This window comes from Halichoeres trimaculatus, unplaced genomic scaffold (assembly GCF_033239565.1).
Source record: "Halichoeres trimaculatus isolate MK-OKI-2021-1 unplaced genomic scaffold, fHalTri1.1 fHalTri1_scaffold_16, whole genome shotgun sequence".
Classification (NCBI taxonomy): Eukaryota; Metazoa; Chordata; class Actinopteri; order Labriformes; family Labridae; genus Halichoeres; species Halichoeres trimaculatus.
In genome coordinates this window covers 28565550-28592946 of record NW_027437194.1, presented here as the reverse complement: position 1 = coordinate 28592946, position 27397 = coordinate 28565550, and the positions used below count along the sequence as shown (strand labels likewise).

At 43.5% G+C, this 27397-nt stretch overlaps 1 protein-coding gene across 1 annotated transcript; it reads left to right on the top strand.

Moving 5' to 3' along the window:
- The first annotated feature begins 7 nt into the window (after positions 1-7).
- Positions 8-27397, top strand: LOC141805798 (uncharacterized). The gene is made up of 27 exons (XM_074690990.1): positions 8-209; positions 320-547; positions 2916-3164; positions 3402-3626; positions 3716-3982; positions 4897-5112; positions 5236-5418; positions 6051-6218; positions 8394-8609; positions 8751-8980; positions 10039-10168; positions 13606-13799; positions 13963-14146; positions 14330-14542; positions 14675-14858; positions 15682-15883; positions 15997-16161; positions 16325-16576; positions 16742-16969; positions 18696-18830; positions 18994-19195; positions 19291-19416; positions 19777-19884; positions 23310-23546; positions 26564-26882; positions 27052-27142; positions 27263-27397. The coding sequence occupies exons 1-27, from the start codon at positions 8-10 to the stop codon at positions 27326-27328; spliced, it is 5220 nt and encodes a 1739-aa protein (XP_074547091.1). The 3' UTR covers positions 27329-27397.

Below are 27397 nucleotides of genomic sequence, written 5' to 3'. Positions count from 1 at the left end.
GACCTTGATGTGTGATGGGCGGTCTCACTGCAATGATGGCTCAGACGAGATCAACTGTCCTGGTGTAGCTGGTCCAGTTGCTCGTTCGAACGGCTTGAGGTGTCGCATGGGCTCAAAGCCGTGTGATGACGGCACAGAGTGTGTTTTGTTCAGCCACGTGTGTGACGGAGAGAGAGACTGTCGTGATGGGTCAGATGAACACGGATGTGGTGAGTACAAAGTTAGCTTTAATGGGCTGTTCTGAAACATGAACTGGACCATATTTAAAAAATACTGGTACGTGACATTTCCTTAAGGTCACCATGGTCTTCCTCTCTAGATAACACAGACTCAGGCACTGCTGGTGCTGCTGAAAGATCTGTCTCAAACAAGTTGCCTGCTGCTCTCCAACCTTCCACTGAGCCTCCCACCAAGTCCCCCTGCAGCAACCCTTCAGTGTGGTGTCCTGGTTCCTCTTTCTGTATAAAGCCGACACAGTTTTGTGATGGGAAAAGAGACTGCCCTGATGGATCTGATGAGAAATGTGTGAAGAGATGTCCCAACAGGTGTAAGTCAACAACTTTTCAGTTCATTTTAGTCGACTGTCCACAACAACAGACAGGCACATCCAAAAACATTAGAATATTTCACAAAATTATTTCAGTTTATCAAAAGTTGGCCTTCTGAAACCAATGAAGTCAGTCTTGTCATGTAATTCATCATCTAATCTCACTCTTTTAGGGGTGTGTGTTCTTCATTTGGTTGGTTCTTCATTTTACTACTCAGTTTGAAGCGAGTATGTAGCTTCAATCATACGCATTTACATTCATAAATGAGACTATTTATAGCCCATTTATGATAAAATAGGGGCCGTCTAAAAAATACACACTTAAACAACACAGTGTAACTCCAAGTCAGTCACACTTCTGTGAAATCAAACTGTCCACTTAGGAAGCAACACTGATTGACGATCAATTTAACACGTTGTTGTCCAAATGGAATAGGTGGGTAGGTGGGGCTGGAGTGTGTCAGCAGTTCCTGTAAGACGAAGGCATTGATGCTATGGACTGGCCTGCCCATTCACCAGAACTGAATCCAACTGAGCACATCTGTGACATCATGTCTCGCTCCATCCACCAACACCACGTTGTACCACAGACCAGTGGCGGCTGCTGGTCAGTCAAGGAGGGGAAGCTAATTTTTTTCCAGCCTACAACACAAATTTATCATTTGTTTTAACACAAATTCTACCCTTCGTTCCTTTTCAAGTTGATCTGTGACCCTGTAGTACCAACCAGGTGTTTTACCAGGGATTTTACCAATGTGTTCTCTTAACGCTCGTTGTTTTTAAGAAAGGTAAACTTGCTGTGGAACGATAAAGCCTCCGGATCAGTCCAGAACAACTGAGAAGATGCTCTGGACGAGGGTTATACTTCAAGATCGCTGACTGGCTCATTTCACTGTCAATCAAAAAGGGATTCTGCCTCAGACAGATCATCCAATCATCACGCAGAAGCCCACCGTCCAGGCCAGCCCACTGCCTCATAGACCCCCAGAGACGCTGAGCGTCCGATGGGCGGGACAAAGCCCAGTGTTTATCCAATGACCATCCAGTTTCCACAGTGGAACAACCCACTCTAGGCTTCCCCACTGAAGTAAGAAGCTGCTCAGCATCCGACTGTGTTAAAGCGCTGAGACGCTGCAGAGATGAATGAGGAGGAGGTGGAGCCAGTTACCTGTGATAGGTAGCTGATTCTGAACAAAAGATGAAGGAATTATAGTGCAGATTTTGTCAATGAAATGTACATACAGCAGTACATATCACCACTTTTTTAGGGACATTTTAGGGGAAGCTGAGCTTCCCTTGCAGTCTTAGAGCAATCGCCACTGCCACAGACTGTCCAGGAGATGGTGGATGCTTTAGTCCAGGTCTGGGAGCAGATCCCTCAGGAGACCATCTGCCACCTCATCAGGAGTATGCCTAGGCGTTGTAGGGAGGTCATACAGGCACGTGGAGGCCACACACACTACTGAGCCTCATTTTGACTTACAAAATAAGGACATTACATCAAAGTTGGCTTAGCCTGTAGTGTGTTTTTCCACCTAAAATTTGAGTGTGACCCCAAATCCAGACCTTCATGGGTTAACACATTTGATTTCCATCGATAATTTTTATGTGATTATTTTTTTCCAGAACATTCAACTACAAAAGAACAAAGTATTTACAAGGATATTTTACTGATTCAGATCTAGGATGTGTTATTTTAGTGTCCCCTTTATTTTTTTTAGCAGTGTACTACCACCAAAATTAGAGATGCTGATTCAAACCACATTGGTATGATCAGAGGACCTATGTGTGTCTCCAGATATGGTCAGTGATTTGCTCCGGAACTTTTACTTTTCAAATTATGGACACAGTCGCTTTGCACAGGATTAAACACGCAAACGTCCTCCGCACTTATTACAAATTATCAGAGGTCCCCGAGTGAAACTATTACTGTGTGAATCGGGCTTTAGCCTGGTTCAGTCGGCTCACAATACTGGGGAAGACTGCTGACTTGACTGTTGTTTGGAAAATAGAATTTACAGCCCTCCACAAAGAGGGTAAGACACTAAAGGTCGATGCTAAAGAAGTGCCTTCATGCTTCACCATGTCACTGCAGTAATTCATGCTAAAGGAAATGCACATCCTTATCTGAGGGGAAAGGTTGGAGTGTTTCACTGTGTGTGTGCTACATCTGTGTGTGCTTTCACTTTACGAATCAAAATATCTAAATACATGCGCTACTCGCATACATACTTTGCACAGTGATGTCATTAAGATCTACCTGTGAGAAAATGAGACGAAGACAATTCCAGTGCTTTCTCTGTGAACAGAAATCTAACAAAGTAAATTACTCCACTCATGTCTGCAAATCTCCTTTGGCCCATCTCAGCCGACTTCCGCTGCAGAGACCGTCGGAGCTGTGTCTCCAGAGGACTGGTTTGTGACGGCCGGTCTCATTGTCTCGACGGCTCAGATGAGTTGGACTGTCCGAGTGTTGCAGCTCCTGCAGCTCAGGCAAATGCTCTGAAGTGTCGCATGGGCTCCAGACTGTGCAAAGACGGCACTGAGTGTGTTCTCTTCAGTCACATCTGTGACGGAGAAAGAGACTGCCGCGATGGATCAGATGAAGAAGGATGTGGTGAGTTTCTGATGTTGCCCCTTTAAACTGAAATTCTTGGGCATGAATTGCGAAGAGCCCACTTTTGGGAAATAAAGGAGTATGCCTTTGTTTAGTTAGGCTGTAATAATGGAACAGTGTTTTTTCAGCATAAGCTGCATTATTTTTCAATTCACTTCATTTGTTAGAGGGTTGTCCATTTTACAAACTGAAGGAACGATGTAACACCCAACTGAAACATTCTGTTGTGTTAACTAGCAGATGCTACAAATCCCCTCCCCGACACTCCCTCACAAAGCCTGGGACGAAAAGAATCACCTATCCAGACCTTCACTAAGCTTCCTAGTCAGCCGTCCTGCAGCAGACCTTCAGTTTCGTGTCCAGGCTCTGTCCTATGCATCAAACCGTCACAGTTTTGTGATGGAAAGAGAGACTGTCCTGATGGATCTGATGAGAACTGCTTGACTAAATGTCCACTCAGGAGTAAGTGATGAGATCGTAACATGTTAAAGTATGAAGGTCTTTGGCTTGTGTTGTCTCTGTTGAAGTGCTGCATCACGCTCTGTCCTCAGGTGATTTTCTCTGTAAAGACCGTCAGAGCTGCGCCTCGAAGAGCCAAGTTTGTGACGGCCGCTCTGATTGCAACGATGGCTCTGATGAGCTCAACTGTCCAGGTGTAGCGCCCCCTGCTGCTCGTGTAAAAGGCCTTCAGTGTCGCAGGGGCTCGAAGCCGTGTAGAGACAGCACGGAGTGCGTTTTGTTCAGCCACGTATGTGATGGAGAAGCAGACTGCATGGATGGGTCTGATGAACAGGGATGTCCAGAAACCTGCAAACAAGGTTCTTTGACTTTACATGATGAACTATAAGGTTTACACATTTTAATGCTATTATGAAAGAAACCTGTGATGTTTTTGTCCACATCATGTAAAACTATCATATGTTAATGTCCTTTCACTGATGTTTTAAAGGATAAGTTCGGTTTATACAGCTTTTACATTGTTTATAGATTGAAGTAGAACAAAATACTCACCCAGAAGGCTTTCCTGATCCAAGCAGTGCTTCGGGAGATATTTAGATCCAAAAACCTGCAGAGGACGTTTGTATAATGGGATCCATCGGAGCATAGACAGCACCGCTCCTAAAACTGCATTAATCTTCCAAAAACTTGTTTGTCACCAATATTCCATCATGGTCTGCTTTGGGTTAGTCCTCTGCTGCAGTCTGTGTCACTCCAGACAGCGCTGTGTGGCTGTACTGACCTCTGAACTGACAAAGACTTTTTCATTTGCCCCTCAAAGAAAGGAGTCAGCTCTCCAGAGAGTACTGCGCATGCGCGGAGGGGCAAAGTCTTGGTCAGTTCAGAGGTCATTACAGCCACATGGCGCTGTCTGGAGTGACACAGACTGCAGCAGAGGACTAACCCAGAGCGGATCATGATGGAATATTGGTGAAAAACACGAGTTTTTGGATGATTAATGCAGTTTTAGGAGCGGCGCTGTCTATGCCCTGATGGATCCCATTATACGGACGTCCACTGCACAGTTTTGGATCTAAATATCTCCCGAAGCACTGCTTGGATCAGGAAAGCCTTCTGGGTGAGTATTTTGTTCTACTTCATTCTATAAACAATGTAAAAGCTGTATAAACCGAAATTATCCTTTAACTGAGGTGATTAAAACAGAGGACCAGTTAAAGCCATGGTGAAAAACTTTTATGTTGTTAGTTCTCATTTTCTCTTTCTTCAACTTCAGGTGAGTTCCAGTGCTCCCACGGCAAGATGTGCATCCCTGCAGCTCAGGTGTGTGATGGGAGGCCGCAGTGCCGTGACCAATCAGACGAACTGGACTGCAAAGAAAAGACAAAGAGCTGCGAGTATTTCTGTGCAGACGGTAAGCGCTGCATCCCAAAGAAGTTCCTCTGTGATGGAGAAAGAGACTGTCTGGATGGCACTGATGAGCTGGGCTGTGGTAAGTCTCATCAAACATCAGCCATACTGAAGTTAAGATGTTTCATAAGAAGTGTTTGTGAAGTGAAAGAAGCTGCAGAAATTATGGAGAAAAGTCAAACAAATATTTGATGTGACCTTTCAGAGCCTTTCAGTGCTGCAACAACTGATTCTCCTGCTCAGACGTTTGCAGCGACATGCATCACACCATCAGTCCTCTGTCCTGGGTCGTCACTGTGTATCTCTCAGAGTCAGCTGTGTGATGGCAGGAGAGACTGTCCTGATGGATTTGATGAAAACACTTGTATGCTCCAGTGTAAAAACCCTGGCAAGTATTGGTGCAGTTTGGGTTTGGGGAAATAATTATGGTAGTCAGACTTAGAGAATGTGTGTGGCAGATTAATCAGCTTGTCTCACAGTTCCTTGGTCAAATTCACTCCTTCTGTCCCTTGAATCGACCTGCTTTCTTCATATCAGATGACTTCTTGTGCAGCGACAGGAGGGCATGTGTCCCACGGAAGGAAGTGTGTGACGGTCGTTCCCACTGTCCTGATGGTTCAGATGAGAGGTGGTGTCAACCAGCAGATCTTGCAGCTTCTTGTAAGCCAATAAGAAGCACTGTATATGTTATTAAAGGCACGGCAACTGATGCAAGGAGGGCACCATTAGCCAAACACTCACAATGCCAAACAATTAAATGCTAACCACACAGCTTCTGGCGATATTTTATCTCCGAATACAAATACACTATCTACCATTACCCCATCTCTACTACCACCTAGCCTAACCATTTTCATTTTTTATTTCCTGGATGCACAACAGGCCATTGACTTCCACGACTCTTCATGTTTTATGTAAATCTGTGACACTGATCTATAGATGTGACTGTTGTTGAAGTCTCTTCATGGAGGCTGAGTGTCTCTCTGTGACCCACTGAAGTGTCATTTTCTTTCTGCCAAGCCGTGCACAGTGCGCTCAGTGCTGGATCAGCCACTCTGAAGTGTCGCAGAGGATCCAAACCTTGTCGAGATGGCCTGGAGTGCGTCCTGTACAGCCATGTGTGTGACGGAGAGAAAGACTGCAAGGACGGATCAGATGAAGAGGGATGTGTGGCTCAGTGTAAAGCAGGTTAGGATGGTTCAAAAGCACTTAAAAGCAAAGCAGCAGATGACCTGGAAAAAATTGTACTTTAAGTTGTTGCTCATTTTTTCTTCAAGTGACATTGATCGAGGATTTTGGGTAACTCTAATCATTGAATGTGCTCCAGTGTTTAACAGATTTGATTCAAACGAGGACAGCTGTGTGCTGTAGAGGCATATTAGCCTTTTGGGAGCAGCCATCAAAAATATTCACCTACATTTTGCAATGGAAGCGGCGTTTAGCTACATCCATTCAAAATAGTTCTTGTTCTATATACGCTCAATTAAAGCTGTGAGCAGCATAAAAATGTCTGGTTGTTCTGTGGTCAGCTGTCAGGAACAGTACTACATTATGGAGTCAACTTCTATTCAGTTTTTTGACCGTTACAGGGCAACTGGTGATTTGGAGCAAAGAGTGACCATGCTAACTGGTGACTCTCAGCTCAACGTGTCAGTGGCTACGTTTACATGGAGTCAGTAACCTTTTTTTTTATGCAGAATACCAGCAATAACCTGGTTGCGCAAGGGCCATCTTAGTACTAGGGCTGCACGATTATCGCAATCGCAATCGCAATGTCAGCACATGCAATTCAGATTTTTCTCCATGATAACCAAGCAAGCGTGTAGACTCATCATGACACAACTTTTTTTATTAAATCGCAAGCACAATCGCAATCGCAATATTGTCCACCTAATCGCACCTTTTCCCCAAATCGTGCAGCTCTACTAAGTACCAATAACCCTTTTTAAAAATCAGAAAATGCTCATATTCTGTTTTTTGAAAACCTGAAAATCCCTCGTGTTTCTCCTTTTCTAACCTGAATATTTGGTCATGTCTATCAGTATATCTCTATCCAAAGGAACATTAATCTGTGTTGCGCATGTTCTCTTCACAAGGACTCTTGGTGTTTTGAGAGCATAAAGTCTGCTGTGTTGCTGCTGTTGTTGTTGTTGCTGCTATTGCTATGAACACGGTAAGAAGAAGCAGAAATTACGCTTATTGCGTCATGACGTTCACCGTGCAGTGAGATGTTGTCCGTGCGCCGCTGTTTCGACCTGTGTACCATGTAAACAAGACTAACACTGTTTGCTCACACATATAATCAGATTATTTTAGATGCTTCAGAAACCAGAATATTGACCTTAACCTGAATATTGACTGCATGTAAACATTACCAATGATTGTCGGCTGATAAGTCACCAGTTAACAGGGTCACACTTAACACTGAAACACCAGTAATGTTAATAAATGTGTCTTGCAACCTGAGGTAATCTCAACCTCAATATGGAGAGAAAATGATAAATTATGATTTACAGAAATAAACTTAATGTTCAAAGTGAAACTACAGTATATTGTCAGACTATTAACCAGTCCTGTTAGCAATCTTACAATACAAACCATTGATATTCTTATAGATTTGGTGAAGTTCTCTGTCTGGACATAGTTTTTAGATCCTTTATTAGACCCAGAGTCTGAGTCACTAGTAATGTAATTTCTTGTAGTAATTTCTAATGAACCAGTGAGTCACTTACCATTGGTTAGATTGGTTTTACTTGGGTTAAATGTGTTCTTTGGTGGTTAACAACCTACCATTGTACTCCCCAGAACTTCTGTAGCTAATATGTTTGCGGCTGTAACAAACCGTAAACTGATCTATTCAACAAAATATTTTCATAAGTTGGCAATATAAGAGCAGTATTATAAATTGACCAATCAAAAGCAGCAGACTGTAAAGAATATGTAGAATAAACGGGACTGAGTGTGTTAAAGTGTATTACTCTGAAAAGTTTGAGTTCATCCTTTGACCTGTTCATGGTTGAGGGTTAATTTGGACCATGTAAGCTTTAAAATGATTTATTTTGAGAATATTACGGTAACTTTGTGTTCCATTCTCACTTCTCACTCTGATACTTTTTGAATTAGGAGTTTTTAGCTGACTGCTCTGAAGAGTTGTTCTTTGGATTAACTTTCTCCAAACTGTTTTTCAGCGTCTGTCAGGCTGTAAGACTTTTCTTGTTTTAAACCAAAAAATAAATGCCACACAGAAACGGTGTTTTAAGCTTTTCAATTAAAATGCATTTTAATCCACTTCATTTAAAGCCTTGTTTTTTTAATTTGGTTTGTATTTTTTTGTAAGAGGTCTTTTTTGTTTTTCGTCTCCAGGTGAGTTTAAGTGTGCTCATGGAAAAAGATGCATCCCCTCGGAGCAGGTGTGTGATGGAAGGAACAACTGTCAGGACCAATCTGATGAGCTGGACTGCTCCACTCTGATGGAAGGCTGCCACCACCGCTGTGACAACAACAGCCGGTGCATCCCAGAGACCTTCCTGTGTGATGGGGAGAGAGACTGTGCTGATGGGTCGGATGAGGAAAAGTGTGGTTAGTGATTTTGTTATTTTTCTACAGTTAACGGAAAGTTACCTTACAACGACCTACTGGTCAGTGCTTTTAAGACAAAGATTTTTTTTTTTTTTAAAGTGTCCATAGACACCAGATGATCTCTGTGTGTTTCTATTTCAGCTCTGGTGGCCTGTGCAATCAACCAGTTTCGTTGTGCTAGCGGTCAGTGCGTGTTTGAAGCTTTGAGATGTGACGGTTATGCCGACTGCAGTGACCGCTCTGATGAACTTGATTGTAAAAGACCCCCTCGCTGCCCAGTGCAGCTGCGATGCCCAAACAGCCATGAGTGCTTGCAGAAAGAATGGCTCTGTGACGGAGAGAAGGACTGCAAGGATGGGTCAGATGAGAAGGTAAACTATTTGTTTGTCTCACAAAGACTTGGCCTTCTACTGGACTCAGTTGGACTCTGAAGGTACGACTCCTACACTTACACACATGCATTCACCCTCTGCACAAACGTTATCAGCCAATCAGGATTCAAGCATAAGATTCCAGTTCTGATCCACAGGAGGTTGTAGTCTGTCCTTTTTATCGTGGGTGATGGGTAGACGGTCTCAGGCCACTATCAAGGTGGCCCAGTGATGCCTCCTGACAAGGGTTGTATGACAGGAGGTAATTTTTTTTCCCCCTCGTGCAGGAAGCAAGGAGGCAAATTTGTATCTGCTGTGCCCAGTTGGTGAGCTGGTTAGTTCAACACAGGGCTCCCATCAGACACACAAATGGCTGTGGTTGTGCATTACCCTGGCTTATACACAGGAGGGGAAGGACACTCCCATTATGTGCACACTTTACAAGTAGCTTGGCAGTGTCAGTGGCCTTTGTTAGTGGGCTGTGCATTGGTGACATACAGTTTTTGCAGCAGTGCTGTGTGTCAGATGAGTTACATCTGACCCCCCCTTGGGCTGGATACACCTACATGTATACGCTTCTGTGCTCCATGAAGGACCTGGGGTATGCAGGATGTCCTTCTTGATGCCTGTAGGCACCACTGTACCTAGAGAGTCCAGTTAGGGGTGGAGCCTGTGCGAGGGAGAAGAAAGGTCATTATATGATAAACCTTTGCAAAGGTGGAGTCCTCTACCAAGGGGCCTGCCCTGCTCTTTGGAAGGATTTGAGATAGTGTGTTTTATTTACAGTGAGGTCCACATAGTCAGGTTGACATCTCCTGATTAGCTGGCCATGTTAATGCAAGTTTCAGAGGGTGGATGCATGCCCTGAAGTGGAGGATCGTACCCATAGAGTCCAAGAGATGGCTTTACAATACCAAACCTTCATTATTCTCTCTAATGACCTTTATTCTTAAATAGTTGTAGTATTCTGGGGTGGAGTTTTGTCATTAAGACTATGAAATGCAGCCTTTATGTTTGAGAATGGTAGTGGTTAAAACTTGGGTTTTCATTGTATCCAGAACTGCATGGCCCCACCTGCCAGGTGCAGGGAATACCAGTGGCAGTGTGGAGACAGCAGTCAGTGCATTCCTCAGTCGTGGAGGTGTGATGGGAAGGTGGACTGTCATAACGGCAAAGATGAGGACAAATGTGAGTGTTTCACCCCCAAATATTTCTCATGGCTCAGATTAGTTCTTAAGTTGAGTGGTGAATTGAGACAATTGGGCCCTAGAGTAGAAAACAAGGATAATCTGAAATTTCTCTGATTTACTACAATTTTAGACCATCACCAGTGGCAGCTTTTCACGGGGGCCAAAGGAAACCTGGCTTCCCCAAGTAAAATATTGCAAGAAAGAAAAATTTATAAATGTATATGATATTTATCAATTTCTTGTTAAATTTTGTCGGTGCACTAGGAGCAAAACAACACCTCGCTTGTCTAGCGCTAACTGTGTATTACACTGTCTTATGCCCTCTGCCCTGTCAGTCAGTCCAGAGGCCAGCGTCACCTCCCTCCCCCTAGAGAAAAAACACCTTGTATTAGCCAATCAGACTGAAGCAAGGCTCACCATTTAAAAGTCAATACATCATTAAAAAAAACTTGAGCGAGGCTAAAACAAACCTGGCATCTAACCAATCATAAACTATTACAAAAAACACCCACAATATATGCACCTGACCCAATGTGACACCTGTGACCAGCTGGATCACACAAGTCAGAGAATAAAAAGACAGGGAGCTTGAGTTCCTAATAAAAATGGCTTTATAAAACTTCCTTTTGAGGATCAACTAAAAGTCAAACAGGGTGGTAAGCCGACTCCTAAATATTGTCATACTTGCTGTATGATCGCTGTCATGTGTTAAAGGTTCTATTGTAATGAAGATACAATACGTTTACCAGCTGTGTTTGAGCTTTCTTTCAAACCCAACACAGACTACAATGTGCCATAGCAATAAGCAGGCACCCACAGCTCTACCCTACTCCCCTCACCTTATCAAAGGCAGGGCATCACGCTACAATCATCAAATTAACACCCAGGGCTCTAATTTCGTAGACCAGGCGCGGGCGCAGGCGCACCTGCCCTGCGCCGGCCTTCGCCGTGCGCACAGGGCGTGACCGGTGCACTTTGCAAGTTTCCTGCAGTGCCAAGAGAGGCGCAGTCAAGGCGCAGAGGAGTGCAGAGCTGCGCGTCCACGCCTCATTGCGCGCAAATGGCAGAGAAGGAGGAGAAAAGCGTGAGTGGGTTTAACACAGCCGAGCGCTGTTTTCACCAATCAAATGAGCGCCTCTCCTCGCCTTTAAATGCCCTGCGGCTGACGCGCAGCTTCTGATTGGTCTGAGTGATCCCCAGCACCACAGAAACAGTGCTGGTAGAGGAGACGGTCAGAGCCGCTGTCCCTGCTGCAAGAAAATGGACAGCGGGTCACATCCGAGCACACGAAGCGCGTCATCGTGTGGGCCAGCTCCCGGGACAGATGTAATCTGTTCCTTTGTCATTAATAGGAGTACAAAATGAAGAGACAGTTACACAGCTGGCTTATCCATTCAGAATACTTTTGATCCACCTGCACTCCTGGTTTGTCATCGCCAAATAGCAGAACCTTTGGTGATATACTGTATACTCTCCCAGTGTCTCCACCTCATCCTCCTTACAATAATGTACTCCATCTTTTTAGATCACATTAAAAATAAAGACTAAATCAGAGAAATATGGGAAATCACAGGTAAATCCTGAGTGACATACATTTATTTTGTCTCTTTTTACTTCGTCTTTTCTCTCCCTCTTTTCTTTGAATTAAATGAAACGAGAGAAGCCAGATATATACTCAGTATCAGATGTTAAGGCTGTTTATTGTTTAATTGTAAGATGTGCATCAAACTTCCAGCTGCAGGCAGGTTAACTTTCCATTATGACAAACGGCTTTAATCTGACATCAGATGTGACGGGACAGTTAATATAGATATAAATGTATATGCTGGTTCAGACGGTTACATTAAATAGTGATTGCTGTGATTGTTTACTGCATTAAAATGTTCCTGACACTCTGGAAACCTGCCTCTGAGGCTTTGATGACGTGCACAAATGTGCGCCTGTCACCAAATTACAGCTGCGTGGGGTGCCAGGTAGTCTGCCTTGCGCCGAGGATAGACCAGGTTGGAGCTGGCAAGCTTTCAGCGCACTTTCTGCGCTGTTTTTGGCACGAAATTGTCACTGCACCAACATGAATCTGCTGACACCTCCCCCTGGTGCGCCGTCAACTCCCCCTGGCGCGCCGTCACACCCATCTCTGTGCAGAAGGTCTACCAAATTGTCGAATTGGCAGTGCACAGTGGTGCGCCGCACGAAATTAGCACTGCGCAGGTTGCGCCAGGCTTGCGCCCCCTGAGCTGCGCCACGAAATTAGAGCCCCCAATGTGACTCTCAGGCATACTGTCTCTCACAAACACTGACCTCTTTCCTAACACATACACTGAAAAAGAGCTGAAAAGATTCCTCGAATGATTCGAGTTACTCGATTACAAAAAATACTTGGGTAATTTTCTCCGCCTTGAGGAATCGTTTAATTTTTAAAAAGATCAAAGAGTGGTATTTCAAATAGAGCTGAGGTCATATTAAGAGAGTTTTCAGACCCCTCAAGCTACCTCTTACACAAAATAGCAACTAGCAACAAATCTAGCTTCTTTTCTGGAGTTTGCAGACTAATGGGTCATTCACTGAAACGGGTGCCATTTGGGTCCGCAACATTTGATGAGATGTACAAGGCACAAAAAATGTGTTTACGAATTTTGGAGCTACCAAAATAAGTGCTCTTATTGACATGCTGTATCAGAAAATTCTTTTTCTTAAAGAGAAAAATTTTCATTTGAAAAATAACTGCTCTTTAACTAAACAAAAATGTATTTTATCTGATTACTCGATTAATCGATGGGATTTTCAGTAGAATACTCAAATACTAAAACATTCGATAGCTGCAGCCCTACACTGAAATTTATGAGACATCATTGAACGTTACTGTAACAGTTATTTGAAAATAACAGTTTAAGACTGAATCAAATCCATTTGTCGTCCTGACTTTCGCTCTAATTTTGGTCACGGGCTGCCACTGTCCTTCGCTAACTTTTTAAAAAAGTTATTTATTGGGCTTTTTTACGCTTTTAATGGGATAGAGGAGGGCATTGGATAGAGCAGGAAACAGGGTGAGAGTGGGGAGTAACATGCAGGAAAGAGGTCACAGGCTGGATTTGAATCAAGACCACCCGCATGAGGGCAAACCTCAAGAACCGCAATCTAAACCAATAGGCCATCTGCGCTCCTGTCCATCACTAACTTATAATACATCACTGTTTTTATCACGTCATTTAAGTCTTCAATTCAGAACCTAAGAGAGGCTTTATAAGAAAGATGAGCGTTTACACTAAATGAGGCAGAAATTCTAATCTGCCTTATGATACTGATTTCATTTCATTTAAATGTCCATCAGGTTATTCAGAAAAAATCTACCAAGTTTGAGAAAATGTGTTGTATGGTGTGTAATGACTGAAAACGTGCTGTGTTCATGGGGAGTTTGTGACCTTGCTTTGACAGGCAGCCAGAGAAAATGCCCCTCTCATCTTTACCAGTGTGGCAGTGGGGAGTGTTTGGACCCCAGCCTGTTGTGTAACAGCCTCACTAACTGTGCTGATGGCTCAGATGAAGGCCTCGAATGTGCTAAACGCAACTGCTCCAGCTTATCTGCTCCTCGCTGCGACCACCACTGTGTCAGCACTCCAAATGGACCGGTCAGTGTTCAACACGTGTTTATGAAGTGTTTTTTTCTGTCCTTTCTGGAGTTTTCACTCCAAGTGTTGAGCGTCCAGATACACTTCACTTCCTGAGTAAGAGTGGGCACCAAGCTCTCTACCTGGCCTTTCTTGACAATGTGTGTTTTCTTTATTTTTGCAGAGGTGCTTCTGTGCTGCAGGCTTCACTCTCCACTCCGGGGCTGTGTCATGTGTGGACATTGATGAATGCAGTCTAGTGCCATATGTATGCAAACACACCTGCCTGAACACCCGTGGGTCCTACACCTGTCAGTGCCAGCCTGGCTACTACCTGGAGCCTGACAACAAAAGCTGCAAGACAAAAGGTGCTTTACTACCAGAAGAATAGCAAGCTTTACTCTTTGCATTGTCATCCACTGTGACCCCCTTCCACAGGAGAATTTGTTTTTATCAGTTATGAAAATCACCTCTGCCCTCCATTTATGGTGCGTTTACTTACTTTAGGGAAAAGTCAAAAATAAAACGGTTTGATCTGTGTCCATCTGTAGATGAGCCTTTGCTCCTGGCGTCAGTGCAGTCAGAGCTGTTACTGGTGGGAGTCCACAGCAGCACCTTGCGTCTCCTGTCCTCTGCCAGTCGGCCGGTCTTCTCACTGGATTATCTCTGGACTCAACAGAGAGTCTACTGGCTGAGTCCAGACTACCAGAGTATCCGCTGGGCTGACATGACGAGTACTGGCAAAAAAGGAACGCTTATCAAAGGTACACATGCCTCTGTGCCTCTGCATGAAGTTTTTTCATCATGAGAGAAATGTTTAAATTAATGGAGTGAAGACCCAAATAAATGGTTTGGGTGTAGAGATCATTTTCAGGATTCACTTTTCTGTCTCACAGGAGTGAAGTCAGATTTCATCGCGGTGGACTGGGTTGGCAGAAACCTGTACTGGGTGGACGGGCTTGTGGGTCAGATTCTGGCCGTGAAGCTCAGTGACGTCACTGTGAGGTCTCAGGACTTCACTGTGGTCCTAGGTGAAGATCTGGAGCAGCCAAGCTCATTAGTCCTGCTGCCACACAAAGGGTAACAAAAGAAAGCTGCTGAGGAGAAACTATGATGTTTTCTCTCACCTTAAAGTGATACTCCGGGATGGAACAAGTTGGGGCAGAAATTACCCCTACAGCAGTGTTTTTGTGCAGCAGAAGCCCAGAGCGCTCGCACCAAACACCCACTCCCTGCCCCTCTGCAGGTTTCCTCTGCACGCAGACGGGGCAATATTTTACTTGACCAAAAATACAAATAAACGGACTCCCACAGAAAAAGTCAGATATCGGTCTGCATTCACGCTTTATTGAGAGAATTTTCAGTGCGTTACTTTCACACACAAACACCGCCAAATAAGGCTCTAGTTCTCATCGAGTCTCTTCGTCCTGGCAGACTACCTGTGTTTGTTTATATCTGGCACGCTGCGCACGCAGACTGATACGCTAAGCAGCGAGCGCCTCGTAGCCAGCTGTGGCTCTGCAGCGGAGGTAGCACCGTTTTATGACACGATGAGAACTAGAGCCTTATTTAGCGGTGTTTTTGTGTGAAAGTAACGCGCTGAAGATTCTCTAAATAAAGCGTGAATGCAGACCAGTATCAGATTTTTTCGGTGGGAGTCCGTTTATTTGTGTTTTTGGTCAAGTAAAATATGGCCCCGTCTGAGTGCAGAGGAAACCGTCTGACGAGCAGGAAGGGGGTGTTTGGTACGAGCGCCCTGGGCTTCTGCTGCACAAAATCACTGCTGTAGGGGTAATTTCTGCCCTAAACCTTGTGATAGGACCCAACTTGTTCCATCCCGGAGGATCACTTTAGGTTCTTTCTTGATCTCTCTTTTTTTTAACAACACAATGAATATTTACAGGTTGATGCTTTGGTCTGAGATCGGCAGCACCCCTCAGATCGAGCGGTCTGGGATGGACGGTTCAAAAAGAAAGGTTGTGTTGAGTAGAGGCTTGAGTTGGCCAGTCAGCTTGGCTTTCGACCTCCTGGACAACAGGGTCTACTGGGCTGATGAAAAACTGCATTGCATTGGCTCAGCTTCTCTGGATGGAGAGAATGTCATGGTAAACACCAGCCAATAAGACTGGCACATGCATGGACCTCTCACTTTTAGCAGCAACTGAGAAAAGATGGCTGGTGTCCAAAATGTTGATGGTTTCAATTCCACTCCCACCAGATTCTCCAGTTAGCAGAAACACCAAGTCCTTTCTCTGTGGCTGTCTTTAACGACAGAGTTTTCTGGTCTGACACCAAAAGAAGGACCATCCGCTCAGCTGACAAGAACACAGGCAAAGATCAGAAGGTTCTCCTGAAGAGACCAGGGCAGCCGTTTGGACTGAAAGTGAGTTTTGCTTCTTTATTTTGGTAGAATCTTTGTTGGTCGTCAGCAGGGCTCTCCTGGAGTTGCTCGTTTTCTCATCTTTCTCTTCACAGCAGTGTCTATCCAGCTGCACTTATGTTAAGGCAGAAAGATCACAGCTCTAACACGTTTCCTCTCACCACAGGTCATGCATGTTCTTTCCCAGCCAGCCATATCAAACCCATGTCAGCAGCTGCAGTGCTCCCACCTCTGCCTTCTGGCGCCACCCAGAGGAAAGTCCTCAGGAACGGGGTCCTCAGGGGCTCAAGTAGGGAGGGGACCTATGGCAGTTTGTCGCTGCCCCAGAGGGCTGTTACTAGCTAAAGACAAGATAAGCTGTTTGCTGCCTCAGGAGTCAACCTTCATTCTTCTCTTGTCTCAAACTCTTGTCTATCAGGTAAAAGACTCATTGTGTGGTCTAGACCTTTGTTTATTATTGCTAATCTCTACAAGGACTCATTTTACCTTTATGGTTCAAAACCTTTTTATTACACATTACTAGATGTATCGTTTGTTTTATTCTCACTATAGCTAATTCTTTTTCCCTTGTACTTCTTGTCAGATTCACTTGAGCTCCATGCACCGCGACGGCATTGCTTTGAAAAGAATGCCCAATGGTCGGGATTTATCTCTGTCAGGGATACGTGAGGCCACAAACCTGGACGTGTCCATTCAGGAGCTCTCTCTGTACGTCGCTGATGCAGGGCGGGAATCTGTGGATGTGCTGAAGCTAAGCAGCTCAAGGTCAAGTCAGGAACTGACATCCTCTGGACAAATCCTGAAGCTGAAGGTGGGCATACTCAGATCCTTTAAAGAACTGTCAGATCTTTGTAAGGATTTTAAAAAACACAGGCTGGAATAATTTTAGGGTGCTTTCACACCTGCAGTGTTTTGGATGGGTTGCTCTTTAACAGTGGGGTTTACCTCCTCAGCCTGGACATGAGCACATCATTTGTGCTTTGATGAAAAACAAACCCAAGTGACAGTCACCTGGGGGAGGGTAGTGTTGCTTCTGTTCCAGGTGTGGTTTGTTTGCTGTGAGAAGGCAGTTAGCCAAGCAGCTGTAGGAAATGTAAATGGCTGATTGACACATTATCAGAATAGTTTAAGCCTCTTTTTTTTTCTTGCACTAGTTCAAGTTTGTAAAATTCAGTCTTTTTGTGAGTGGTGTCCAAGTTTTGACGAAGATGCTCACCTGCCCATCAAGGCATTTAAACCATGGACTGTATAATATATAAACTACACAGCGCCCATATAGGGCATTGTGTTCGTGACATCACCATTTATTTCTGATATGGAGTTTGTCAGCAGGGGCTTGATAGACACACTGAAGTCAACCTAGCTTCATTTAAGTTTGACTGAGGTAAAGAAGAGAGCCTAAGTCCAGTTAGCAAAAGGGGGAATTTCTGGTTACTGGTTGTTTTCAGTGTGTGCCAAGTAGGGATGGGTACCAAAGTAGGTACTTTTATATGTACTGACTGAATTTTGTTAAAAGTACAGAGTTCTGATTCATGTGAATGAAAGGTACCATGCTTAGGTTCCTAAATGCCTCCTTGCGACTGTGAGGAAGTGAAGGAGTAGGTGATTTTCCGTGCTAGACATGAAAACAGCATTGCAAGGTTGTACATTTAAGAATGAATATGTTAAATGAAAATTTTTAATATTTTATTATTAAACACAAAAAAAACATGAAAAAGTGTTGAAAATTGGTACCGTTGAGTACCAGTACCAATTGCCAGGTAGCTGGCATTGCTACTGTGTCTTTTTAAATGTGAAAGATACCCATCCTTAGTGGTAAGAGAGAGATGAGCTATTTGGACCCAAACTTGTGAACAAGTCTGTAAAAAACAGCCTTTGTAGCAGAGTGTGTCCGTGGTTTCTGGTGTTTCTGCAGCTAGACTCAAGCAGACTGCAAGAACTTCAGTTTTTAGCACTTCCAAACAGGTTTTATCTCTAGAAACTGGAAACTTTTATGCCCGCCTAAGAGAACCGATTGGTCAGCTGGCGGTCCGTCACACCCTGTGAGCTCTTATCCTGGAACTTAACCTGCTCCACACCAGGTTTGGCGTTCAGCATCAGTTACTGGGGCAATGTGTCTGGATAAAAAGAGATCCACATTTGTAGTACGGAAAACCCAAAACTTATCCAGGAAGTTATCTCTCTAAGAGCTAATCCAGCTTCGTAGTACAGGCCCCTGGACTGGGATTTTGTGGTATAAGCATCTGTCTGTGTGTTTACAATGCAACACTGTACAGCAAAGACCCAAAAATGCAACATTATGGAATTTGTAATCTGAAAGTTAATAAACGAGCTTACAGGTATGGGAGCACCCTCATTGTGATGGTTGCTGAAATAAAACTCTTTATAGAACCATACTGTGTTGAAAAGAAAGTGTTTTGGATAAAATACAAATTAAGGTTCATATTGAGCCTGTGTGTCTGTGGTTTGAGGCCAGTGGCGCCCACTCTGCTGTGACATCCAGACTGTGAAAACTAAACTTTTTTTTGTCACCAAAGGGGGATTCTGTCACAGCTCTTGCAGTGGACTGGGTTACCTCCAACCTTTATTGGAGCAGCACACAGAGGCCAAACCTCCATGTCACCTCCCGCCGTAATGGCTACACCACTTCACTGCTACAGGGAGCACTTGAGGTACATACAGATGATAAGTTTTGATCTTCTTCACCAACTAACATGTACACCTGCCCCTGCCTCCACAGTTATACTTCCTTTCTATTTGGCTACAATCTCTGTTTTCTCCATATTTTGTTTTTCCCTTTTTGTTTTTGCTGAACTCTGTCTGCCTTTCTTTTAGGGCACCACATCTATTGCACTGCATCCCCCATCAGGAAGACTGTGCTACACAGCAATAGTGGTTGGAGTTGGAAAGAGCCAGACGGAGGTGAACTGCGTGTGGATGGATGGCCGTAACAAAGCAGTGCTGTGGAGGAAGTCCAGTGTACCCACATCTGTGGTCTTTGCTAATCAGGGAACCATTATCTACTGGGCTGATGCAGGTAATCTGATTTGTTTCCTCTTCCATGTAGTGATGGCACATTTTGCTTTCTTGCTTCTGCTGGCTTTTGTATACCCATTAGGTTGATTTTTCCAGGTGAAGGTGTAATCGGTTCGATAGGAGTGGATGGATCAGGATACAAACAGTACAAAACAGGCCCAGGTCTTCTCACTTCTTTGGCATATGTGGAGAACGTACTCCTCTGGATCACTTTGGACAAAGGTAAACAACACTGTTTTTATCATCACTCAGAGATCTGAAGCCTTCATATGGTTTTCCATGCTCCTGAAGCTATATTATTTATAGATACCGGTTTTTACCTTCAACCCATCGTCTTTACCCTATTCAGGCAGCAGATGGCATCAGAGACTGATGTGACTGTGAATTATTCAATCAGACACTTTCCTCAGTCTGCTCTGCATGTGTTACTATCCTCATCAACCGTCAGCACTTTCTCCTCTCCATCACACAGCTGTCCTCAGTTTTTTCATTTCTTTACTCAACAGTTTGTTTTTTTTCATTGTTGAAGCCTTTTTGTGGCTGAACTAATAGAAGCTTCTTTTTGGTGTTTTCACTGTGTAGATGTAACCAAAGTGTGGTTCAGTGATGGTCTCCAGCCCAACCAGCTGTGGTTTGAGACAAAGACGAGCCTTGTGGAGATCAGAGCCTACAACAACGACAGTCAGTCTGGTATGTGTGTGCTGAGGGAGCGTTTCTTTCCAATCTGAAATATTGAAACACAAAGCATGACGACAGCTTCCAAAGTGCCTCACTTCACAAGTGACAGGAGTTATGGCAGGAGGTGCATGACCCAAATACAGATGCTACAGAAGGCTAATGACTAGGTGGTCATGTTGGGAAAATTACACTTGAAGCAGGTTTCATGTTAAAAGTACCATGAAGAGAACAGACTGAAAACAAGCAGCTTAACTGCTGCAGGTATACAGATACATAGTCTTGAAAGATTTTACAGCAAACTACAAGATTGTCCTTATTATAAGACCAGTGTCTTTTCTTTTCTTCTTGCCAACGTTGCACGACGTCACAGCTCAAACCATCAAAGTGCAAAAGAAAAGAAACTGGTCTGATACAGGAACTGTTAAAGGTCTGTAACCTGCAGCTCCTTTACTCGTTTGCAGTGGCTCCCTGTAGCTTTAAAACATTGAATGCAGAGTTTTTATTTTTCTTACAGAAGGTATTGATGATTAAAGACACTGACACTGAGGCTGTATTCAGACCAGAAAAGTCTTTTGGTCCACTTGTTTGGTCCGGACCAAAAGCGGACTTTATTTTTTTCGTTTGGCGTGGTTCGTATTCAGATTGTACTTTTTGCAAGTGGACTATATTCTGTAAACACATCCATGTGTGTGACGATCGGTGCTCTCATTGGACAGCACTGACAAAGGGCGGCACACAGAATACAGACCCGGAAATGGAGGTAAACATGTGAGTTTGTGCTCTTATTAGAGCTGCAAAATCATTTTCAGTTTCAAGAGCAGCTCCTTCAAAGCAGCTTAACAACACCGTTTCACATTTTGGAACAGTGAAGACGAATGCACGCAGCAAGGAGACGCTATGCTCTGCGTGTCCTGACCCACAACACGCTAGCAACAGCGTGGCTAAACAGAAGATGGAGGATCAGATATGAACCAAAGACTGTTAGGTTACGGTGCCTTTATAGGTCCAAAAAGCCTGTAGTTAGTTCAAATGGACCTTGGTTTGTATTCAGACCTGCACCAGAGAACCACGAACCGCACCAGAGTTCGTTTGGAAGCAGACCGAGACCACCTCAACAAGTGGGTCTTGGTCTGGTTGTTTGGTCCGCACCAGGGTTTGTTTGTGTCTATTCACACCTGCATGAAAAGTCTGCACCAGCGTGGGAAACGAACCCTGGTCCGTTTAAAGTGGACCAAACAGTCCAGGTCTGAATACACCGTAAATAAAATCATGTGTTAACATTTTGTTGAACTAAATCTTCATCACATTTGTCAATAAAGCCAGTCACCGCTCTACTTCACCTCCTACAACATCAACAGATAGATAACTAACTTAATCTACAAAACAACAAATCTGGAAGAAAAGACTGATTCTAATTCTGTGTGGATGGATTTAACTGCTGGCTTAATATACATGCTTGTAACAAGAAATTAGCCAACAAAAAATGATCAGTTCAGGAACTCTCAATACATGTTACCAAATTCAAGTATTCTTTTTGTATCTCTACAATTACATAATTTCAAATAACTTCTTGTTTGGATAGTTATTTAATATTTAACTACATATAGGCTTTTATACACCACATTGTTGTTATTTTGAAGATGAAGCAGATTCTGTGGCTCAGTAATTACTGTAAACCAGGTGAGATGAGGAAAAATAACTCTTGATGGTGAAGGTTGCCGACCTCTGGTCTAATTGCTAATGGAGCTGACCTCCTCATAGACACTAGATGGCAGGTGAGGCCAGACTGGATGTAAATTACTCTGTGAAAGGATACAAGGATTGAGGAAGGAATAATGATGATCCCTCTGCCTCATAAGTAAAAACACAAAGAGAGCATTAAATAGAGAAAAGTAAATCAGAAAAGTTGAAGGAAGATTAGAAAGGTTAGTCATTTTCAGGAACACTGGCCTTGTAATCTCTGTCTGCTGGAGATTCTGATGGATGACATTGTGCAAAGCGTTTGACAGCACTGAAATTTTCCACACCTAATGCCTTAATTCCTGCCCAGGTTTGCTATGCTAACCAGCAGGCTCACACCACACTGTCAGCTCCATTTGTTAAACATGTCCGACCAGTTCTCTATTCCTATTTCAGGACGTACTCCGTCTGCACACTTACTTTTCAACCCCAACTCTGTTCTTTCTGAACACAGAACAGAAGAGTGTGTTATCGGACACTCTGGGCTGAATAAAAAGGCCCGCGTGGTTTCAGTTTGAGTCGAATGGATGGCTGTGTGATGTGATACCTGCAGAGGATGGGACTTGGCAAGCTGTGAGAGCCCGTTTTGTTGCACTTTGTGCTGCAGTGGGAAAGACAGAAGATCAATTGATCTCATCATACTATGAAAATATCTGTCTTCCAGTCTTGGCATTTACAACAACACTGATATGATGCAAAGGTTTCTTATGTATTTACTGATTTTGAACATTTACGATAGATAATACTGCAGTTGAGGACACATTAAACTAAAAACCAATTTTTCATCACAGCTACTTGAACACTTATTAAAATACTGGATTATTTTTCACTGTTTACTGTAGTTTTAGTTTGAAAAAATTTCACTGCTCATTTTATAGTGAATCAAATCTGAAGGGAGCTGAACTCCTTTGGGGGTTTCTTTCAGTGTTCCTGAGTCAATTCGCTTTCAAGTACGCTCCAAAGACTGGCTTCATCAACCCAAGCTTTTTCTCTTTGTGTGCTACAGTTTACAAACCAATACTGAGACTCCAACTACAAACACTGTAGCCTCTAAAAGTTTTCACAAATTAAATGCTTATATAAATAATTAATGTAACATTTCACGATATTTACAGCAAGCAGGACCAGAAAAGCTGGAATCTAAAGAGGAGCTCTCTTCACATCTTTACGGCAGTGCAAGGATTGATTTTGTTAAAATGCAAGTCAACATGTCTTTTTTTGTTTATTTGCAAAGGTAGATAGACAACCTTTACCTAGACCAAACTGTTTCACAATCCTGAAACACACACCTGGGTCATTTTCGCAACCTGTCACCAGGAGTGTTCCCACTGAGCCAAAAAAAAGATGATGTCACAGCATAGCTGGGAGGCTTTGGCCGTGTATTAACCAACAACGGCTCATTGACAGGCACAAGTTGTGATCCTAGCAGGTGACATCTCGGGCTTTGTGGGTGTTATTCCTCTTTTAAAACATAAGAAACCTCAAGCAGAAAAGGAACCAATGAATCCACATTTAAACATTGAGCTCATTAATAAACCCGGAAGACTAGAGCTCAGTTCATGTGGACACTGTAAGGAGGAAATGCTGACTGCCTCCTGTGACTGAAACCCTATTCAAACACTTCAGAGTCAAACAGTGATGTCTGAAACACGGGGTTCTGTGTGTGTGTTATAATCTGCATGTCCTCTCTCCTCTAGGAGGGAACAGCTGCTCCATCAGCAACGGCGGATGTGATCACCTGTGTCTGGCCTTTCCTGGGGGTCGGACGTGTAAATGTGGGCGGGGCTTCTCTGCTGTAAATGCCACATCCTGTGTCCGGCTCCTGGACTGCCCTGCTGGCCAAGAGCCCTGCGATGATGGAAGCAAGTGTGTCAGCAGCAGCAAGTTCTGCGATGGACTCTTGGACTGTTCTGACGAGTCAGACGAACAGGACTGTGAGTTTGGACTCAGTTTGACTGGTTAAGATCTTACTGTGATTTGTCTTAAAAAAATGTAATCACAACCAGATGTAAGCAAAATATTGGCAACATAATGATTCTTTTGATTTAGTCATGTTACTTTCTCACTCCTGGGATCAAACACAAGTTTTAGGATTGAATTTAAACTGACTGAATTTATGAGCTACATAACATTTACCTCAGCATTTGTTGTTTCATTTGATCACAGCAACTTCAGTCTTTCACAGAACAGTGTGAGTCATTACTTTGTAATTACAACATGCTTCTTTGTTTTTGAATCTGGGCTCAAATTATGAGGACTGTTATTTGGTTATTAAGGGTTCCACCTGAGGTTGTAGAAAATAACACACCAGCAGAGCAGCAATACTTCAGTGGAGCAGTGTGTAAATTGGACCAAGGATTGTCCATTTGGGAAGAGAAACAACTGAGGCCGAATCAGTGTTGTCTTATTGTGGTTTCTTGTTGCTCACGTAGCATTTGAGGAGTTTAACGAGCAGTTGTGCTCCATAGACTGTATAAAACATGGACATAGGCTGTGTCTGAAATGGTATACTAACATACTACATACTACATGGTCGTTGTGTATATACTGTATACTACATACTATAAGTATGGTTAGAGTGCCAACCGTTTACACTGTAGTATACTACTCGGTTTCCCATGATGCATTTCAAAACCTCCAACGACAAAAATTGGAAGCACACATAAGTCTATGGAAGCACACCAGGCTATCAAATATCTCTGTTGATTCACCATATTTGAAAGTTTTAAGAACATTTTAGGCGAGAAAGTCATCACGTAGAATACCAAAATGTGGTCATTTGGGCCGCAAAACGCACGGATACAAATTTAATTTCGACATTTCGGACATTCTGTTAAGAGCGCCAATATGCTATCGAAGAAACTTCCGGTCCGCTCCAAAACAAGAGCCCAATTTACAAAAGCGTTAAAGAACTAAAAGGAGATAAACGGGTGCTTTTATTTTGAAAATGGGAAGTTCGCTAGTGGATGATTTTTAGCTAACACCGGTCTCAAGACGAATTCATCTCTCTTCAAAAAATTAAAAAATGTTTACTGCTTGCAGACACCGAAGACGATCCGTCCGTTGCCTCAGGCACTTTATTTCTTTGTACTTACGTTTAGGTTTCCCTGTAGAGCTAAGTCCATTTTAGTTACTTCTCATCTTGTCATCTCATTCACTATATATGTTTATAAATACGGGGCTCGCAATTAGAGCTGCACGATTTGGGGAAAAGGTGCGATTTGCGATTAGGTGGACAATATTGCGATTGCGATTGTGCTTGTGATTTAATAAAAAAAGTTGTGTCATGATGAGTCTACAGACTTGCTTGGTTATCATGGAGAAAAATCTGAATTGCATGTGCTGACATTGCGATTGCGATTGCGATTGCGATTGCGATAATCGTGCAGCCCTACTCGCAATGCATTATGGGGCGTGTCAGTACGACTAGTATGCCCACCTCCCATACTTAAAATTTTTACCAATATAGAATACATCCGGGTATTTCTCGTGCACACAATCTTTTCATACTATTTAATGTGAACGCACTACATACTATTTTTGACGTCATACTTAGTATGAGTAGTACGTTAGTATGCCATTTCGGACACAGCCATAGTCTCACTGACGTCACCCGTCTGTTTCTGAAACAGAAAATGAAGCACATTGGCTATAGTGGCCATATTGGTAGTGGTAAGGGCTTCACCTACAGCCATAGGGCACCTGTCGGTCACCTGACCCTCATTTGTGCCTCTTAATGGGGGAACTTGCGATCTTAATATGCTCTGAACGGCCAAGTTTGAAAAAAATGAACCCCCTGTACAGTGGGTGCCAGTAGTAGAATTAGTGACTCAGACAGGACACATTTTTTAGCTGTAAATAGGTTAATTTCTGCTTTGACAAAGTTTTTTTTTGGCTTGGTGTGTTTATGACTTCCACTACTTCTGGAGCCAGCCTCAAGTGGACACTTGAGAAACAGCAGATTTTAGCACTTCAGTATTGTCTCATATTCTTAGACCAGAGGTTGCCGCTTGCTTTACCGTATTTTCCGCACCATAAGGCGCACCTAAATACCTTCAGTTTTCTCAAAAGCCGACAGTGCGCCTTATAATCTGATGCGCCTTATATATGGATCGATATTGATTAATCATGGCTACTGTAGTCAGGGGGCGTGGCCGGGGTAACAGCGGTAAGCAGTAGAACCTATAAAGAGGAATTTTGCTAAGTGCTAACGCTAGCTCACAGGCTGGCCCGGGCTTCTTCTCTTGTTTATTGTTAGAGCAGTACAGCGCCCCCCAAAGGTGTGGCATTTGAACTGATCTCTTGAAACGGTTTTTGTGGACGGCAGAAACGTCTTCGTCTTTACAGCGCACTTTTTTTTTGAAAACGGCACAGAAAATAGTTGGAAAGGAAAACGTGCGGCTCCGTGTGGATGTAGCCTGAGTTTGACTGACTTATCTGACTGTTTTGTTGACATTCCCTTTAGCGCAGCTCCATCTAGTGGATGCATAACGCAACCCCAACCACTACTATAGCTTCTATTCTATGCGCCTTATTTATTTATTTAGTTATTGGTTTTTAAAGAGGGAACAGCACATATTAATGAACATTTTTGAACATTTTTGCAAATGTAAATATGCCAGAGCTATGCTTATAATGAGGTGTGCCCTATATATGAAAACAGTTTTCAAATAGGCCATTCATTGAAGGTGCACCCTATATTCCGAAGCGCCTTGTAGTGCGAAAAATACGGTACTCTGTCTTTGCAGGTCGGTGATAGCAATATTTAATGTGTACTTGGTTTCTAAACACATGGGAACTGACTTTTATTGGATGCCATGTGCTGACTTAGTTACTGGCTGAACACATTGTCAGGGCTCTGTTAGTTATCTTGAGTCCCAATATTGTTAAATAAGGCAACAAAGTCAGTTTTCATTAATGCTGCATAATAACTAAATAACTTTCTCTCTAGGTCCAAACATTAAACCAGACTCCTCTGGAAACAGAGTCAGTGGTCGCCCTCGCCAGTCGTCCACCTCCTCCAAGTCCAACGTCCAAAAGAACTCTGTGCTTTCAGTCCAAAAAGCCTCCTCATCCTGTGACGTCCAACGCTGTAACAGCCATGGCAGCTGCATCACAGAGGGCACAGAAACTCGCTGCCAGTGTGTGCCTGGTTACAGAGGAGAGTTCTGCCAGGACACAGAGACTGGACCAAGCAGAGTGGGTGTGACTCTGGGTGTCTTGTCCCTCACTGCTGTGCTGACGGCTGCTGCTTTTGTTTACGCTAAGAGGTACAAACCTTCACCAAGTTTGTTCGTGTGACTTTTGCACCATGAACAGGGGCTGACTTTGAAGATGAGCGGAGAAATTCTTCTTTGTCACTTGTGTAAACTCAGCTGCTGTTGTGAGATTGGCAGTAAATGAAAAGAAAGTCTTCCACCTTGTATCTTGTTTCAACAGGAGAGGCTGGCTGACCTCCAGAAGCAGATCCATAGAAAAAGAAACTCTGATGGCCAACGTGGGCCTGCCACACTACGACTCAGACTCTGAGGTAAAATCTAGAGAGAGCTAATCTGGAGTCAGACATTTTCTGTGTATCTATTTTAGTTTCTCCATCTCTAACTATCTTTGTGATTAGTCAAAGAAATGACTGAATTCTCTCCCCCCGTAGGAGCTGGACTCCCCGGTTGATGTGAGGAACCCTCCACTAGCTTTAAAATCCTTACAGCTCAAATAAAAGTTTTTACACTGCTGCTTAACCAAGCATGCTGACAAAGATTTTCAAAATAAAACAAAACTTTACAAA